Source organism: Xiphias gladius, chromosome 8 (genome assembly GCF_016859285.1).
Source record: "Xiphias gladius isolate SHS-SW01 ecotype Sanya breed wild chromosome 8, ASM1685928v1, whole genome shotgun sequence".
Classification (NCBI taxonomy): domain Eukaryota; kingdom Metazoa; phylum Chordata; class Actinopteri; order Istiophoriformes; family Xiphiidae; genus Xiphias; species Xiphias gladius.
This window is the reverse complement of record NC_053407.1, coordinates 28,941,756-28,959,371: the sequence shown is the minus strand read 5'-3', so window position 1 is coordinate 28,959,371 and position 17,616 is coordinate 28,941,756. Positions and strand designations below refer to the sequence as shown.

The window sequence follows — 17,616 nt, the reverse complement described above, 5'->3', positions numbered from 1 at the left end:
GATCGAGGAGGGCCAAGTGAAGGGAGGTAGAGGAACAGCGCGGTCCGTGTTGTGGGAAAGGCTGGGGGAGTCAGAACGAGGAGCCTTTTTAAGAAACACACCCTCAATCGGACTCCTGAGACCCCCCCCCACCAACATGGCCACCAACGCTGACAGCTCTGCAGCAACAATCACTCCTTCTAAAATAGACTGACTGACACACAGATGTCTTTCTAGAAAACTAGACTGAGCAGGATTATTCAGATTAAAACCTCCAATCGTTCTAAAATGAAAGACTGGAAAATACTGCTAAATGTCTATTATTAGTTCCCAGCGCTCACAATGTATTTTGTTTGGCATTTATTGCTCGCATTCTGTATTCCTTGCTATTCATACGTCCTGTCTTAAGGCCCGTCCACACCCGCGTTTGAAACAGCCGACCAATAGCAAGCTGTCTTCTCAACGTTGACCTTAGAGGCAACGGAGAGCCGGAGTGTCCAAAACAGAGAGAGCCACCGTAGCTTAGTAGCTGCTTTGTGTGTGAGCCACTGTTTACATTGGTGAAAATGCTTCTTAAGAATACTTTTTATTCGATTCTTTCTGCCCCCCGGGACTCTGATATACACCAACACAAAGGCTGCTACGAAGATTAATCTATTTGTTGGTTTGAGGTTTGCAAAAATCTAATCTCTCTGAGATTACAGCGATGGTTAAAATCAAAATTTGATCAGTTGTTGAGCAGCTTACGTGTAAATTTTGAATCCATTTGTAACCACAATACGCTGTGTTAGCCAGACAAACATTAAATGTGTTACATACAAACACTCCACATACTTGCCTTTGTTCCCGGAAGGCATTTACAACCTTAAAATCAATACTACATTCGAATATGGAGGTCCTGAAAATGTTTTTAAAACAGGAAATCCTCAAGGACTATCTTGCTTGTTGGTTTTCTTTAGTGTGTCTTTTACATTTCCTCATGTTTTGATACTGCGTGACATTTTGGAGGTGAAGAGGAGCTACTCAGAGGTTTTTATCCGATAAAGCTGTGGCACGTGAAAACACAGAGCATCTCTCAACTTACAAGATGTCAGGTAGATTTATTCCTTGCAAGCTGTAACACAAAATTGGGTTCATGCGTTATAATTACACTGATACTCTTGACATCGTGACATGCACACTGCACGGCACAAGGACTCGTCACACACGGCGCATCACAAAATCTTCACCAACGAGCCTCTGAGGAGTGATTGCATGCAGGCGGCGCCCCACTGACAAAAGAGCCACAGTGTCACAGAAACAATTTGATGCCGCAAACCTTCCTCGCATGCTGAGCCTGGCTCATTCAGACAAGGATAATGCTGCGTGCTCTTCAGCTCACTCAGTGTTTCTGTGGATTTCAGTAGATTACTTTTACCACAGAACTCTAAAACTTGAGCAGGGCGTCATGCAGTGGAGTAAAAAAAAAAAAAAAAAACAGTAAAGAGAATCGGTGGAGTTCTGACTGGAGAAATTTACCGATGTGATAATTCATTCTAGGGATGTGGACTCTGGGACAAACACGCAGACGGATGAACAGAAACAGAGCTGTGATGCCACTGCTGAGCATTCAGGACTGACAGAGGACGGTCCAGGCTAGAGGTCTTTACCCATACACGACCCCCCCCCCAAGACCAAAAGACCAGACCTGAACCGATCCAGGTCTCCCGTCAACACTTAAATTCTGATTCAGGTCTGACTGTACCCTGCATGCTGATATTAGCATGCTAACAGTAAAACCTGAATCATACACGTGCTACCATGCACACAGCAAGACTCGGTCTGCTGTCAGGATTTTGGCTTCCGTACTAACGTGCTAAGGGTAAGCAAAGAACACGCCATAAGCACGTCAACATGCTATGCTGGGAATTCGGCTCAGAGTCCAGTTGAGTCTGACAGAGTGCAGTAAATGGCCTGCGCTGATTAAAGCTGGCAGAGGCCGGGCAGGGTAGAGCTGAGCCGGAGAAGGTCAAAGACCAAGAGCTCCACTCTGGCTATAAGCTAACGGGGGGGGGTTCAGGTCTGCGTCCTTCTCTGGGTAACGGATCTGGGTAAAATCCCTGTCTTGCCACAAATTCTCAGACCGTGTGAAGACCTCTAGTCCAGACCACAGCGGACCCTCCGCAGAGTCCCCCCCAGCCCCACCCCTTCGTACATACGTGCTCTCACACAGCGGTCCCATCCAGGCAGGTGCTGAGAAACTGGGCATCTGCGGCAGCGTTAGGGGAAGGCCGGGGACTTTGGGAAGAGGAACGCTCGCTAGATTGTTAGTTAACGACCTGTCAGCGGTCGATCGATGGCGGAAAAGGAAAATGTCGAAGGAATAAAAGACAAAGAGAAAGAAAAAGGAAGTAGAGATTGTAACAGACACAGCTCAGCAAATACACAGAGGAGAATAGTAACATATAATAGTAGCCACTTGTTCTGCCTGCAGTAATTCATGAATAGCAAACACCGATAAAAGAAAGAAAAGTCACTGCTCACTTCTATCAGTTCTATTTTCTTTCAGTTCAGGGGCTTTTTGTTAAAGAGCAAAGTTCAGTACAGTGTTCCTGACTGCGGTGTGTCCTTGCTGCGTGTGTTGTACATTCAGTTCTGCCTTGTTTTGTTCCCGTGGAGCGTTATATTTGTTCGGTTTCCTCGGGTTTCATTGTTTCTGTTCCATTCATGCGGCCGCCGGTATCACACCTCGACAGCTCAGCCCCGCTGATAATAAACAGAAGGTAAAAATGATAACAAGAGACGGTTTCTACAGTAAAAGGAACCTCTGAAACTGACCAGTTTCATGTACGGGCCCAGAGGAGAGTTGTGTCACGTGAAGGCTCTCTCTTTGTGTGCATTGATATTTACTAAGAGATGCATTTCACCCTTTTATGAAAACTTGATGCCTAAATACGCACAAAGATAAATACAGCTTCGCGAGACACGCAGCACACAGGAGGCACAAATTATGTGTGTGTGTGTGTGTATATATATATATATATATATATATATATATATATGCAGGTACATTTGTATTTGTGTGTGTGTATATATATGTATGGGAGCAGTGCCTCATTTTGATTTTAATGAGTATGACTGTGACCAGAATGGTCGTTCAGTGTCTAAATTGAGGAGTCCGACCTTCCTTGTTGTTGCTAATCACTGTTGTCCGATCGGTTTCTGAAAGGATGATCTGATGTCCACATCTTTTCAAACATGTACCAGTTATCATACTGACAAGCTGGATCCCAGTTAAATTAGCAACCATTTTCTCCAGTAGTTTGATCCCTCTAGGGGGTGAGAGGTAACTTTGCTCCGTTCGCTCCGGACTGGCACATCCCGGCTACTGAACCTTGACTATTGCATCTAGGACGTGTCTGGTGTGCGCTATGAGCGACGCCCGACGACAAAGCTCTGCAGCGCGGCCGGTGTGTGTTGCACTTAAGGTATTCTCGTGCTGAATTTGACAGCCGGAGCGCCTCTGCAGTCTATTTTTAATCACCTCAAACAGTCGAAGTCGACGGCGCAGACATTAGCCGTAGCCACCCGCCGACGTGCACATCGAGTGCGTGAGTGATGTGTTTGTTGAAAGCTCAGCCTCTGAGTGATCTTGAAATTTCACAGGAACGTTTTTGCCCTATTGTTGCTTCGAGTGGATTTTTTATTTTGTTTTCCTCGTGTATGTACTCTCATGATTTGGAGTCGTATATCCTCGGGATTAGTGCAAAGTTTCTGCTCAAGTTAAAACGATTTTCAACTCATCTTCGTCGTAATTTATCCGCGGCAGATTTGCGTCCGCTTGCTTCTTTCTATTGACTATATTTACCACTGCATCTCTTCTAAAATTCACGTCGTGTCCAGCCTGAACACACCTTCAAGTCACCACGTAAACTGCGGGTGAACACGTTTGGAAACATTTTGTATAAGAGCTGCCAGGTGTATTAAAGTGATCCCACGCTACAGTCAAATTACGGAAGAGCAATATCATTATTTTCACATTTATAATGTTCCTGTGACATGACAAGAACGACATAGTCTGCAAAAAGACAAGAGCGGAGGCAAACAGACACAGGTTTGCTCAAGGCAGCTCAACCTGAGAGGAAGACGATTTAAAAGATCATCACTTCACAAACGTACGAACAGCCCGAGGTTGGAATGACTGTGTAACGGCTGACGGCTAACGCTCGCGGCGGGGAACGGGGGGGCGGACTCTTACTTGACGGACTGCCAGGTCTCCTGCTCGAAGCCGCGGTGGATGGACTGGGCGATGGACGACTCCATCAGGTCGATGTAGCGCACCACCAAGGGGACGAACAGGTCCTGCAGGTGCTTGTGGAACGTCCCGTTGCACAGGTGAGCTGTGTGTGTGTGTGTGTGTGTGTGTGTGTGTGTGAGAAAGAAAAGAAGATCAGGCGAGAACACTTAATCACTTTTCAGACCATTTCCATGAAAACCGAAACAGACAGACTAGACTACTTTGCACAACCCTGTTTCTAGAAATTACATTCATGTTGTGTTTTTAACAGCAAATACATTTTTTAAAGGAACGTATACAACATGGATTATGTTTTTTCTTTTTTCTTTTTTTAAATCAACATAAAAAAGTTGATGGGCGGCTGTGGCTCAGCAGGTAGAGTGGGTCGTTCGTTAGTACCAGGGTCATCGGTGTGTGTGCGTGTGTGTGTGTGTGTGTGTGTGTGGGGGCAGGCAAATTAGGAGGCAACTTGTAAAACACTTTGGATAAAAGAACGATGTGGTTTTTACTCAGTTTTTCAACAATATTCACTGTTGATGCATTCACAGCACCTGGTTAAAGATAAAGAAAGATTCCGGTCCTGGTTTAGTACAGGAAGTCATTTTTGTTAAAAAAAAACAATTAATCCGTTTTGATAATAGTTGCCAATTATTTTTCCGTCACTCGACTAATCGACTATTCGATTGATCCACTGATGGTTTCAGCTCTACTACTAATTTAATTTCCTGAGACTCACTTCTTTAACTGCTGGGAATCCGAACTGACTACGAAGTGACTGCTGTCCTCCGCGAAAAAGCAAGAAACAAACTTTCAGCAGTACAAGGAGCGAGTGTGATCGCTGGTGTATACGCTACATGGCCAAAAGTATGTGGACCCTCCCTGTCCAAAGACGGGATCTCTTAAAGGAATAGTTTGGCATTTTTGGGAACACACTAATTCTCGTCCTTGATGAGAGTTAGATGAGAAAATCGACACCACGTGTACGCAGCCAGAGCCAGCGGCCAGTTAACTTAGCCAAGCACCTAGACTGGGAACAAGGGGGGAACAACTAGCCCGGCTTACGAGTATTTCTTGGCCAGGAGCAGTGACTTCCTGTAGTTTGGTCGCTGTTGTCATCAACAGAGACTGCAAATAGTAGAACCACAGTGTGCCATTTTTGGACTTTGGTTTTTTGTTCGGATTTTCATGAACAAGACAAGACGCGTCAATTAGTGGGCTTCAGAGGTGCCGGTAGGCGGACTTTGATTTCTGTGGAGACCCCCAGGCCAGGAAGTAGCTACGTGCAGACTCAGCAAGAAAGTGAATTTCCCAAAATGTTGAAGTTTATCACTTTAATGCTACAGCACACAGTGACATTATAGACACTAGTCATCTGCAACAAACACTTTTTGTTTGTCCTTTTGCTGTTTCAACACAACAATGCCCCTGTGCAGGAAATGGTTTTTCCCAGCTTGGTGTGGAAGAACCTGACCTGAAAACGATTCGGCCAAACATTCAACCAAACCCGAACGTTATGAGGGTCAAAAGGGTAGAATTTGTCCTGATCGTCCAGGATCGAATGAGACTGCACAGGTGTTCATGATATCAAACCCCCCCCCCACTCACACACACACTCTCCCCTGACACCCCCGCAACCACCCAACCCCTCCTTGTAGGTTTGACAGATGAATCCTCAGTGATACCAACAGTCCACAGCGAGTGGAGACGAATGCAGTGTGTGTTGGGTGAGAAGCGAGCGGGCTGGTCTCTCAGGACTTCATTAGTTTTAATTCCTCTCGCTCTGCTCTGTCATGATTAACACTAGCCTTTTTGCCCCCTCCGGAGAGTAGAGCCCTCCTCCCTCGCAAACGCTCGCCTTCACATGCTGACTATCAAGTGAGCATTTAAATAATCTACAGAACGACCGAGAGATAATACACTTGTTGAAGAAAATCCTCAAAGAGTCTGTGAAACACAGTCGTGTCACCTGAGATCAGCCGACTGGTTGCGTTGATTTTTCTTAGCAGCTTAAATGTCTAGAAAAAATTTCTGTGACCCGATAGAAAAGTCAAGGATTGTTCATACTGTATTTTATCTTTGTGAGGTTCAGAAAAGGCAACCTGTTTTTTTTTGTTTTTTTTAAACTTCTGTCACCCAAGTATCAGAGTGGGGTTAAATCTATTACTTCTCTCTTTAGACGTAATTATCAAAGAGGGAAGACCTCATTTGTGCACATAGTCAAAACTATGATTTAGCTCGTTCCGCGCTTCGGCTCTGTCTATTGCCTCATAACACTCTAATTCAAGTCGGCTAATGTTGTTACACTTGGAATAATTTTGGCAATAACAGAGGATGGTAATTAGAAAAAATATAAAAGATATGAGCCACAAAAAACGAGATTTGTGGGTTCTTCACATAATGAAACGCTGAGTTTTTTTGTTCCCATCAGTGCCCTTGGGCTGTCTATCTGCCTGCCTGTCTGTTACTGTATTTGAGGCACTTTGGCATCAGCCACGTTAAATAACGCCTCGCATCTCGCCAAATCTCCGCTGGCTCTGAGACAAAGCCTCGGAGCCGACAGAGGGCTTTGAGAGAGGAAACAATGAGCCGAGATTTTTCTCCGGCAGTCAAATGAAATCTTAACAGTGAGACGCCGTTTATCGGGGAAGAAAACACTGCAGCACTTTGAAATACAGCAGTGCAATGTGGATGTTTGTCATACTTTAAAGTTTCCACTGTCGTTTTTGAAGTTTTTTTTTTTTTTTCACAAGGTTGGGACCTTGAGACGTAGAAAAGCACATTACAAAGATAAGTGGGTGTCCAAAGAAATGTTTCCTTGTACCTGAAATCATGTTGTTTGCTGCTGTATGGATGTGCAAACAATTTAGTTTAGTATCAGTGAATCCCTCAAATAGAACAGGATTTGTCATTTTAAGTCTAAAACAGTGAACCGGTAGGAAGGAAACGACGTTTATTCAGGACAAGATAGTAGAACTAAAGAAGTGTCAAATTGCAGCTCTGCAGTGTCAAAAATCAAGATGTGTGGACTGTTGGTGGATTAATGCGCAGAAAAGATTTCTCACAGTTCCCCAAAAATCGTCTCTCAATGATCAACTCCCAAAGAATTTAGCTTCCTGTCCAATGGCTAAATAAGCAGGAGCCGAGTGAAGGTGCTGAAGTGAGACGGGAGGTTGACGCCGGGCTAACGTCCTCTCCCGCTGCCTGCTGACAGGTAGACAGTTCAGCTGACCCCGAGCCGGAGATAGACCGCGGGCAGCTGACTGTGTCCCTCGCCAGGCCTCCAACAGTTTTTTCTCCGCCGTTCGTGTTAATTACCTCTCCGCCGGCGCGTGCGAGGTGCCGTTAACCTCCTCTCCTAACAAGCCTTGTTTTCTCTGGCGTCACCAGTGTTAATTAGCACTCTTAGCGGCGAGACCATGTGCCGTGCCGTATGGGGGATTTCCTCCCAAAAAAGCTGCAGTTGAAGTAAAACAAGCGGGGGTTCGGTCTGACATGTTTGCATGTACAAAAATCCTTGTACGAAGCGTCGGAGAGAGAGAAAAAAGGGTATATGTTCAGTATGAAGGGTGGTGTTGATTTTGAAGATCATGATCTGCTCTCAAATTTCAAAAGTCACACTGAGCGGAACCGGTTTTGAGCGGGCGAGTTGATCCACAATTTGAATAATACAAACTGACTTTAATGTCATCGCATGTTACATTAATGTGTACAATGAAACACAAATGATAAAAATGATTTAAAACAATTGGTGGCAGTGGTGGTCCAAGGTTTGGAGAAGTGCGTTTGCGACTACGAGGTCGCTGGTTGGGAGGAACCTGGCCGCTGCTCGCGGGCCAGCAGGTTAGACCGTGGTTCTACTGGGCAGCTTCCCGGGTGTGAACGTGTGCAACTGTGTGAGTGTGGTCAAGGCAAAAAAAATTAAAAACAAAGAGCTGGGAACCTCCCTGAATAAATACGGATTTTTAAAAAACACACAAAGAAATCAGAAAGATCATTTAAAGTGTGAAGCGCTGTAGTGAAAACTGGACATAGGGGCTGCAGGCGCCGCTGTCGGCAGGCTGAGACATAGACGGAGGAGGTCGGGCTTACGGTCAGTTCGCAGGAAGTTGTTGAGGAGCTGGAACAGCGGGAAGCTGTCCCAAGAGTCGACAGGCTGGACCTGCAGGGCGGCGTCCATGTCGGCTCTGTACAGAGACAGAAAGGTCTCGGCGTGTTCGGCCATCAGCTCCGGCCACCAGGAGAAAGCCTGAGGAAGAGAGAGAGGGATAAAAACGGAAGGATATCGGAAAAAATAAATTACAGAAACTGACAGGAGGTTGTTTCAGTTTTGGTTCGCTGATGCTCAAAATTCTGTTTTTGAGAACGTGTCTATTTACATGCGAACAAGACTTTCCTCTCGCATCAGTCGTTTCCCCAGAAACATCTGCTGAAAGTCCCTTAGTGGCCCCAGGAATATGACTCCTGTCTGTCGCTAACTAAGGAGTAAGTCGGGTAACTATTATCATGCAGCGACAGTCCACGTAGGGAGGTGGTCTCTGTTTGGTTCCTGTGTCCAACCAACAGTCAGTATCAGTTTCTTTTAATCACGACCCCAACTGTCCCCCTGACCTTAACTGCGTGTTTATTACTGTAACCGTCCCCGTAACCTTAACAAAAACAGGAATTGAACCCAAACCACGATATCTTCCTAAACCCAACAAAGTTGAGTTTGTGCCTAAACCTCAGCCGTCGTCACGGCAGAAACTGATTTATTTTACCAGTTCTGGGAGACAATGACAAACGACGTCTTCCCTTTCGAAACGCTGTTATGTGTCTTTCTAGAGGGTGTGGACAGAAAAACCTATTTGTTGTCTATTCTGGAGGTCTTGCTGGATCCCTCACAGGTTTCTGAGGGCACAGTTTGAAGCCCAAAGTTCGGGATTATTGCTCACCACCGTCTTTATGGTGCCGAAATATGAAAGCACATAACTACTCACCACTTTTGGAAAGAGCATGCGTTTTTGATGTCAGATCTCATGGCAAACCATTTTCAACACCGGACTCTCAGCCTCTCACGTTGAAGACTAATGAGACCTGTCATAGGTCTCTTGGTGGCCACGCTCACTCAGTTTTTGAGGACGGCCCGCTTTGGGTAGTTTTACAACTGTGCCTTACTTTTCTGTTTCTTAATCATTCATCTAACTGAACTCCAAGACCTTCAGTAACTTGAAAATGTTCTTGTATCCATCCAGTGATTCGTGCTTTTCTATCAGCCCTTCATGGAGTTGTTCGGACTGTTCCTTTGTCTTCATTTTGGAGGGTTTGCCACAATGCTGACTCACCAAAAGCAGGACCTTTCAGACGAAGGCGTATTTATATCACAATCAATTAAAACCCCTTGAATTCCCCACAGGGAATTTCATTTCATTTATTTATCTGTAAGGAAAACGCACATTAATCAAGATTTCTGTAAATGTGCCAATGTTAGTCCGCTGGCAAATTTTCCACGGCAGTACTTTGGCGTGATGTTTTGAAACCAATGGACTGATTGTGTCACTTGAACCCAATCGGCTATGGCAGTGAGGATTGCTGTGTGTCTTACTAATGGAGGTAAATACTTATGCAAACATGTATTTTGTATTTTTTATCTGTAATCAACATAGATCAATTTGTAGAGATCTATTTTATCACTTTTCTATTGATCAACTTCAGAAAAGCCACAACAAATCTACTTTTATTCAGTGCTGTGAAACACTAAAACATGAAAGCCTCCAAGGGAGATGAATCCTATTTATAGGCACCATATGCTACTCACGTGTCGTGTTTCTAATGTCGTACAAAAGATCTCAGTGACCAAAACAACCTGATCCCATTCTGAAAGACGCAGATGCTGCAAAAATCAAAATAAATGGAGGAAGATGCAAAGTATCTTTGGTCGCTGTGACTGTCAGCTGCTTTTAAACTGAAAAAGAAGGGGAAAAAAAGCCCGGAGGTGCTGCTGTGAAAGTACCTGCTGATTCACTAATGCAGATATCTTCGGTCTAAAGAGCATCCAGGCCGTGTGACTCCCCCGTGGACAGAGGCCAGCCTGCTCAGGTGACCGCTGCAATTGACGGCTGAAGGACCTCTGAGAGTAAAGTGAGACCGGGCCTGAATCAAGCGCTGAAGGTCAGCGTTCGTGTACGACGGAGGAGGGAGAGGCGGAGAGAAATTACTCGGCAGCGACTCGTAACCGTGGCCTCGCAGGACTCCTCAGGCCTTTTAGACGCGCCTTTTTAGGTTCCCGGTTACTGACAACACACACAGCAGTAAACCGGCCTGACGATTCTCCGTTCTCCAACGTTAGGGTTAGGGACCGATAGCGTTCAGAAAAGTTCACAGTGGCTTCGATACAAAATGTGTTGACTTGCATTTAACCAAAACTCCCAAAACCTCAACCGAAGTGCTTCTGTTGTCTAAACTACAGACGGGAGTCACAGTCCGGCACTTTGTTCGCCCACCATCCATCCCGTCCCACGTCCAAGCGACCGCGCTCCATTAAAAAAAAAAACAACGTAATCCCGGCAGCGATTACGCTCGTCATCACAATGTGCCCGGGAAGACAATTTACTAATCAATAGACTGAATTTCAAGGAGACAGGGTTGCGTAAGGATTTCACTTCAACCGAACTAAAGGACCCGGTCCCACTCACTGCGCACTTCCATTTCCACGGCCTCTCTTCCATGTTTACCCGTTTATTAATCCCTTTTGACGGATATATCCTGTTTCTCGTCTTTGTAGTGTTTGTTATTTACCGACGCAGTGACCCTCTGCTCTCCCGGCGAGCAGGGAAGTAATTATATATAAAACCGCGCCTAATAAGAGCAGAGGGGTTATTTGCAGACTGTACTTTATAATTACACTGGAGACCCTGTGTTGATCTGTCGTTTCACAGAGGCCTCCTTTTTTATCTCTAGTTCCTTTCTTCTTCCATAAATGTGTTTAAACATGCCTAGTGTGATATCAGGTCTATAAAGCTCCAGTCAGTAAATACAAACAGCCTGTTCTCATTTTAATTTTTAGATTGGATCCTTATTGGATCTATTGCAGTCAGACTACCTTCACCTGGGCATAGTGTTCCTGCAATTGGTGCAAAACTGCACTACAATATAATATAAACCAGGATATCTGAGGTCAAATGAAGAGGAATTTTAATTATCACACTGATCCCGCTGCAGAGTTTTTTTTTCACAAATGAAGTAGCTTTTACCTGAGCTTTCGTTTCTTTCTCTCTTTATCATCCCATCCGCACCTGGCTCGATAAAAGTCGAGCAAGTGAACCTTGAGTTTCGATAATCTTGTCAAATGAACTTTCCAGCTCAGATGTGAGCGCGGTTTGACGATTCAGATCGTTCATGGAAGTGAATTATTAATCACTTCTGATTTATCCTGCATGTTTTACAATGAAGGACAAAGACATTTTCGGGAAATACTCTCCTGTATCTAAGAAAAAATTCCCGATGGAACCCGGCATTTTAGCATATTTGTGAGTGACTGTTAGTTCACGTGAGAAGACGGTCTCTTTTTATTTCAGTTATCTTTTTACGCTAAAATGGGGTCTGACAGCTCAGTGCTTTGAATCAAGCGGTGTGCAACATCCCTGAATTAAAACGCAGGCGGGTCTACACGTGAGTTAATCAAGCAGCAGACCTCCATCCCCAAATCAGGGCGCGAAGCAACGGGCAGTGGGCGGAGCATCGGCCCCAAGCTGCGACCGTCTAGCAACGACCATCCAAACCAACCCAACAATGCAACGAAACGGCTGCACGCGTCTGGTTTTCGTCACGGCGCTGCAGCAGCGATAACCTCGGGTTATGCTCCTATAAAGCGACTCTGGTCACGTTAAAAATAAAGTGGATATTGTGAAAAACACAACATGTTTTTGTTTGTTTAAGTGTGACTTCAAAAGGGAAAAGTTGTTACTAAAAATATGAACACAATCTAATCTAATCTATTTTTTCTGATTATCTGCAGTTCTGCGTTTAAAATCACTCTCCAATTACGACAAGAAATCACATTTTTCTTATTTAAAAATGATTTATCGCTAATAATTCAGTAAATGTTCTAAAATCACAGGAAATTCCTCAACTCTACTGTATGTGGCCCGTGCGACTAACGTTTCAAAAAAAGCCTCCTGCAGAGAAGGTTTTTAACAACCCATTTACCACGAAAGAGGGTTTGAGGATCTCAGGGTCAGACTAACCAGCAGTGATACAGCAAAAACACAAACACGAGCAGAGGAGAGGACCGAAACATTCAGACAGCAAACTTACCTCTCGTCCCTTCCCACGGTGGAAAACAAAAAAAGACAAAAAGAAAAAACAGTCAGATAAATAAGAAGATGTATAAAGTGATTTTTCCCATTTATCATGAGACTGTCGGTGATAAAAAGTTTATAGAAGTAATTTTGACAATTTTTGAACCAGGTAATTAAACTGAATCAGGCACAAATTATTATTCCGAGCAGAGTATTTTTATACGGCTTGAATCGTGTCTGGTAGGGAAAAGACTGCAAAGCAAAAAAAAACAGCAGCATTCACATGAACTGCCTGAAACACCAGCTCCTCACTTTGACATTTTCATAATGAAACACTGACAAAAAATAAACAACAACAAAACGCGGAGACGCGGCGAGCACGTTACCGACGCTGACAGTAGCCGGGGTGAACAATTATGATTCTTGGCTAATTTTAGGCTGCGACAGGCTTCGGCGGCGCTCTGACGAAAAGCCTCTAATTTGTAATTAACATCACATCTGAAGCTCGGAGCAGAGATCCACCGGTTGCCATGGCAGCGGCAGAGCGCGGGGGGTTATTAATAGCTCAGAAACAGATGCCCGAGCGCCACGCTGCCACTTAGGGCCGATCAAACCGCCACGTCTCAACACCTATGATTGATCAGTTTTACACCGTGGCGTACGAACGCCGGCGGTGCATATGGGCCGTGGGCGTTGTTTTCATCGTGCCTCCGCTGCAGACGTTAATGCAGCGCCGCCACTTGCCGTGTCATCTGCCACTTTAGCGTGAGTGATGCCAACAGAGGCAAAAAGGAAGGAAATGGACAGTGCTGCGAAAAGTGATCAAGAATGTTAATGAAACCGTCGGGTGACGGTGACGGCGTCGGAGAGAAAAAAAAAGGAAACAAAACCAAACAGAGTCGGTGCTGAAGATGAGATTTAGAGGAAGGAAAGAGTTTCAGAGTAAAACTGTTCTTTGTAACAAACCCGACACAAGCGAGACGGAGAGGAATTGTTTTCCTTAGCAAGTCAGCTACTCACAACGACAGCGAGTCCGCGTCATATATAACTCATTCATCGACTTTAATGTTACTTGATTAATGGTTTGATCCACGCGTCTGCAACTCAGGACAGGTTCGCCCTCTTTCACAGGTTATTAAAAACGTGCATTTTGCATATTTTAATACAGATGATTGCTGAGCAACATAGTGTTGAATAAAAAAAAAAAAACCTTGTTGAATAAATTACAATAGTTTGAAGGTACGGAGCGGCAACGCGATGTCACAGTTAAGCTCGTTCAAATCTGGTCCGTTATTTCTCTAGTCCAGTTCCGTCGGCCCCGTTGCGGCAGATGTTGAAAGCGGACGTTGATCTCGGCTCTGGCGGTTTAATTTTCATGCTGCGTTAGCTAAAAAACTGTGTAGCCCTGTGCCGAGCACTGGCAGCTAGAGATGGACAGAGAGTCATTATTTTTACATTTCACAGACAAAACCAGAGTAACTGAAAATAATCAAGTGCTAAATTCCCACGTGTAACAACTTGCACAGTTTATTACAGCAGTGACTGCCGTCAAAATATCAGCTTCTGAGCTTGGGATTAAAAAACAAAGGGGATCGTTCCTGAGTTATTCTTAAGGTTTGGCCACCTCCTAAAAAAATGTGTTAAATGCTTGAGCAACACATTTTCTTAGTATGACGCTCTCTGGGTTTTGGCCCAAAGCAATAAAACGAAAGCAGAGTACCTCAAAACCACACAACCACGCGTGCAGGACAGTAAGTCCACATACAGGACGGGTCCTCAGATGCTTCAGCTGAATGAGAGCTGAGCGTCAGGCGGAGCCGTCCTGAAACAAACTGGACAGACTGAACAGAAATAAAACACCTCGGAGTGATGTTCGTCGTTCTGCTGCAGCACTTCGATGCAGAGCTCTCCCAGTCTCATCATGTCCTCCAGCCGTTTCTCCTGAGCCGCCTGAGCATCCGCTGAAGGTGCAAACAGAGCAGGACACGTGCAGGTCAAACATGTCCCATAAACCTCCGCCGACTGCACAGTGAGCACAGCGGAGCGCAAACTGAAAATGTGCATAGGAACCGGTGAATGGAAACCTATATTCTGATGTGGAGTCATGAACCAATAGAAGTGAACCGACAAAATAAAGCTACAAACTCTCACCCTTGATCTGAGCGTATTCGATCAGCTGGCTGTAGTTGATCCGTGCCGCCTTTTCCAGACACCTCTGCACCAGTCTCTTCATGTCCTCTGGAGGGACGGGCGTGGTGATGTCCTTCATCAAAACCTGAAACGACACAGACGACGGCCACCGTCTCATTCGGGTTCGGGGACTCGAGCAAGAGTCTCGGAGGAGGAAATCACTCCATTTTTTGGTCTTTTCTGCGGAAAGTATTCGATCACCTTTCATAACTTATCGGTCCGTTCTCTGCCGATATCTCGGAGCATTTCAGAGGCGTCCAGACCTGCTAGGAGCGGCGGGAGACGGCGTTCAAACGGCGATGTGCGTACGTTCTCCGATCTGATTTTTTTTGACGGACCTCGGTGATTCCTGGATTCATTTTCCCTCCCCTCAACATAAAGTCAACGGAAAAAAGCTGCACTGATGCAAATCTTGGGTTTATTTTTTTTTTTAATTTATTCGTTCATTCAGTCATTAGTTTAAAATGACCAGTGGCAGAGGTTTATTTAAGAGACATTTTACCCCATGCTTTCCAACAGTGGGTGACATTACTGCAATAAATAACGTTCCCCACCGAGAGCACAATCGATTTAGCGTTGCACTTCTATCATGGTGTCGGACTCTCGACGGACAGTTTTTAAAAAGGATCAAACTTGAGACATCGTCTTTTTTTTATCCCACAAACTCCTCCTCCTTTACCTGGTACGAGACCTCCATGCGTAGGATCGCGGGGAGTTCCCTTTTCGGCAGTTGGAAGTTGAACTGAGGAGCTAAGTTCCGCGTTTTCGGTGGAGCCCCGTTTGCATCAGTGTGACACAGTACTGCCATAGGGCGGATGGTCTTCCCCGCGGCTGAGTCCCGGGATCTCGCTTGCGGGTTCAAACTGTGCCCACGTTTATCGTTTGATACACGCCAGTGGCCATTCACAGCGAAACGCAAATGAATTACTGGTAAAAACATAAAGATGAAATCTATTCATATCTTTTTGCATCATATTATCGCAGCATACATCAACTAGATAGCTCACGGATCTATTATTTATCTATTACACATGAAGCCTACAAATAAAATAGGTGCTATTTTCCGCTTTTCTTCTGGCTTGATAAAAACCTGACCTATCAGATGTACAGCACCTCATCATAACGTCTACTTTGCGGCTCTCAGTGTTGAAAGTAACCGCGGGAGCCTTTATACATCATCCTCAAGTCCTCAAGTCCCGAGGCGGCTGTGGCTCAGGAGCTAGATCGGGTCGCGGTTGGATCCCCGGCGCCTCCGGTCCTTGGGCGAGACACTGAACCCCGCATTGCCCCTGACGGCTGTGCTTTCAGTGTGTTCGTATGAATCCGTGTGTGAATGGGTGAGCGTGGCAGTAGTGTAAAGTGCTTTGAGTGGTCGGACTAGAAAGGCGCTGTATAAGTGCAGTCCATTCACTCTCAGGTAGGAACGTTCTTGGTCCCGGGTTCGCTTTCAGCTCGTTTGCTCGGGGTGATTCTGCGACGAGTGAAAAATTCCGGGCCAGATTACGAGATTCACCAACACTGAGAAAAAGCTGACAGCAAAGTTTGCACATTATACAGACATCAGAAACGCAGGAGTATTTAAACGTGTTCCCGTACCCGTTCCTGCAGGGAGAGCGTTGCCTTCAGGGCCCCATCTGGTCTTCCAAAGGGAAAGCAGTACCTGTAGATGCAAAACGTGGGCGGGCATCACATTTAGAAGCAATCTCAAGGACAACTGCGCGGAAAAAAAAAAGAAAGAAGAAGAGGAAGAATAGGAAGATGGAAGCAGCAGCAGAAAGACGTCGGTTAGCGTCAACAGATGGCTCCCTCCTTTCATCCAATTACACTGATGAAGGAAGCTTTTCTCACCTCCAGCTCCATCTGAGCGCAGACGAGGCGGTTCAGAGAGGTTTCACGTTGCTAATTGACAAGTGAACAGTACTTAATAAACAAAAGCCATGTGGTCACGCAGGTCAGCCATTTATTGGACAAAAACCCGCAGGCAGATGTTCTGTTCCTTCACGGTTATAAGAATGACAAAACAGTGTTTCTTTGGAAAAGAAATATCATCAGGCAGGAGCTGAAATGAAAATAAAAAAAATCCCCTGAAGAGCAGAACATGTTAAAAAAGCCTGAACGGTCTTTGACGGTTGCAATATGCTAATATGTGCTGAAGTGTTTCAAGGGAGCGCAGGCCTCTATGATTTATGATATTTATGATTCAACACGCGGAATATATGAACACGTTTCGGGAGAAAATAAAATCAGATTGAACAGAAAATCAGCAGAAAAATAATGAACTGATTCTAATTTGATAATCAATGACATCATTTTAGTCAGTTATTACGTCAAACTACCACACGTTTTTGTTACAGCTTCACAATAGTTTACTTTTATTTGTGGCATATGATTATTCTTGTTTTATAATTATTTTTATTTTGCAGTCCTCCAAGAGCAACGAGTAACGCTCTCTCCTCAAGGACGAGTCACCTCATGTTTTCTCTGGCGAGGGCAGCATCTTTAGCAACGGTTTGGGGAAGGTGCCTCCCTTTTCCGAAACGCCAGCGTCCCCTTGCACAGCGCCAGCTCCATAACGAGGTGGTTTTCCCACTTTGGACTGGAGGAAAACACTTGGGTGTCCAGATACTTTCGGCCACGTAGTGTACATTAGCTTCTCTGGAACCCGTGTAGGGTCATGCGCGTGACGCCAAACACGTCCGACCACTTTTATCTTGCGCAGAGGAGGAACGCTACATGAGTGATTAGGTAAATCTGCAGATAATCTCCTTCCTCTGTGGGAAAGAATAATAATCGTTAGAGGCAGTAAAGGGAAGCGGCTGCGTTTAAAATTTATAACCCCATGAATCTGAAATGCCTGAGCTCAGCTCAGCTCGAACCCGACTCTGGAAATCCTGC

General features: G+C 45.1%; 1 protein-coding gene across 3 annotated transcripts in view; it reads right to left on the bottom strand.

Moving 5' to 3' along the window:
* Positions 1–17,616, bottom strand: part of cadps2 (Ca++-dependent secretion activator 2) — a 194,818-nt gene that overhangs the window by 35,953 nt on the left and 141,249 nt on the right. Inside the window, exons 15-21 of one of the 3 annotated variants that reach the window (XM_040133508.1) lie at positions 16,318–16,381; positions 14,683–14,806; positions 14,392–14,492; positions 8,345–8,501; positions 4,217–4,358; positions 2,178–2,297; positions 1,064–1,093 (exon numbers count right to left, since the gene is read on the bottom strand). In XM_040133508.1, the coding sequence (XP_039989442.1) occupies positions 1,064–1,093; positions 2,178–2,297; positions 4,217–4,358; positions 8,345–8,501; positions 14,392–14,492; positions 14,683–14,806; positions 16,318–16,381 (738 nt within the window). The remainder of the gene's footprint in view (positions 1–1,063; positions 1,094–2,177; positions 2,298–4,216; positions 4,359–8,344; positions 8,502–14,391; positions 14,493–14,682; positions 14,807–16,317; positions 16,382–17,616) is intronic. The other 2 variants (XM_040133507.1, XM_040133506.1) reach the window with 2 other exon arrangements.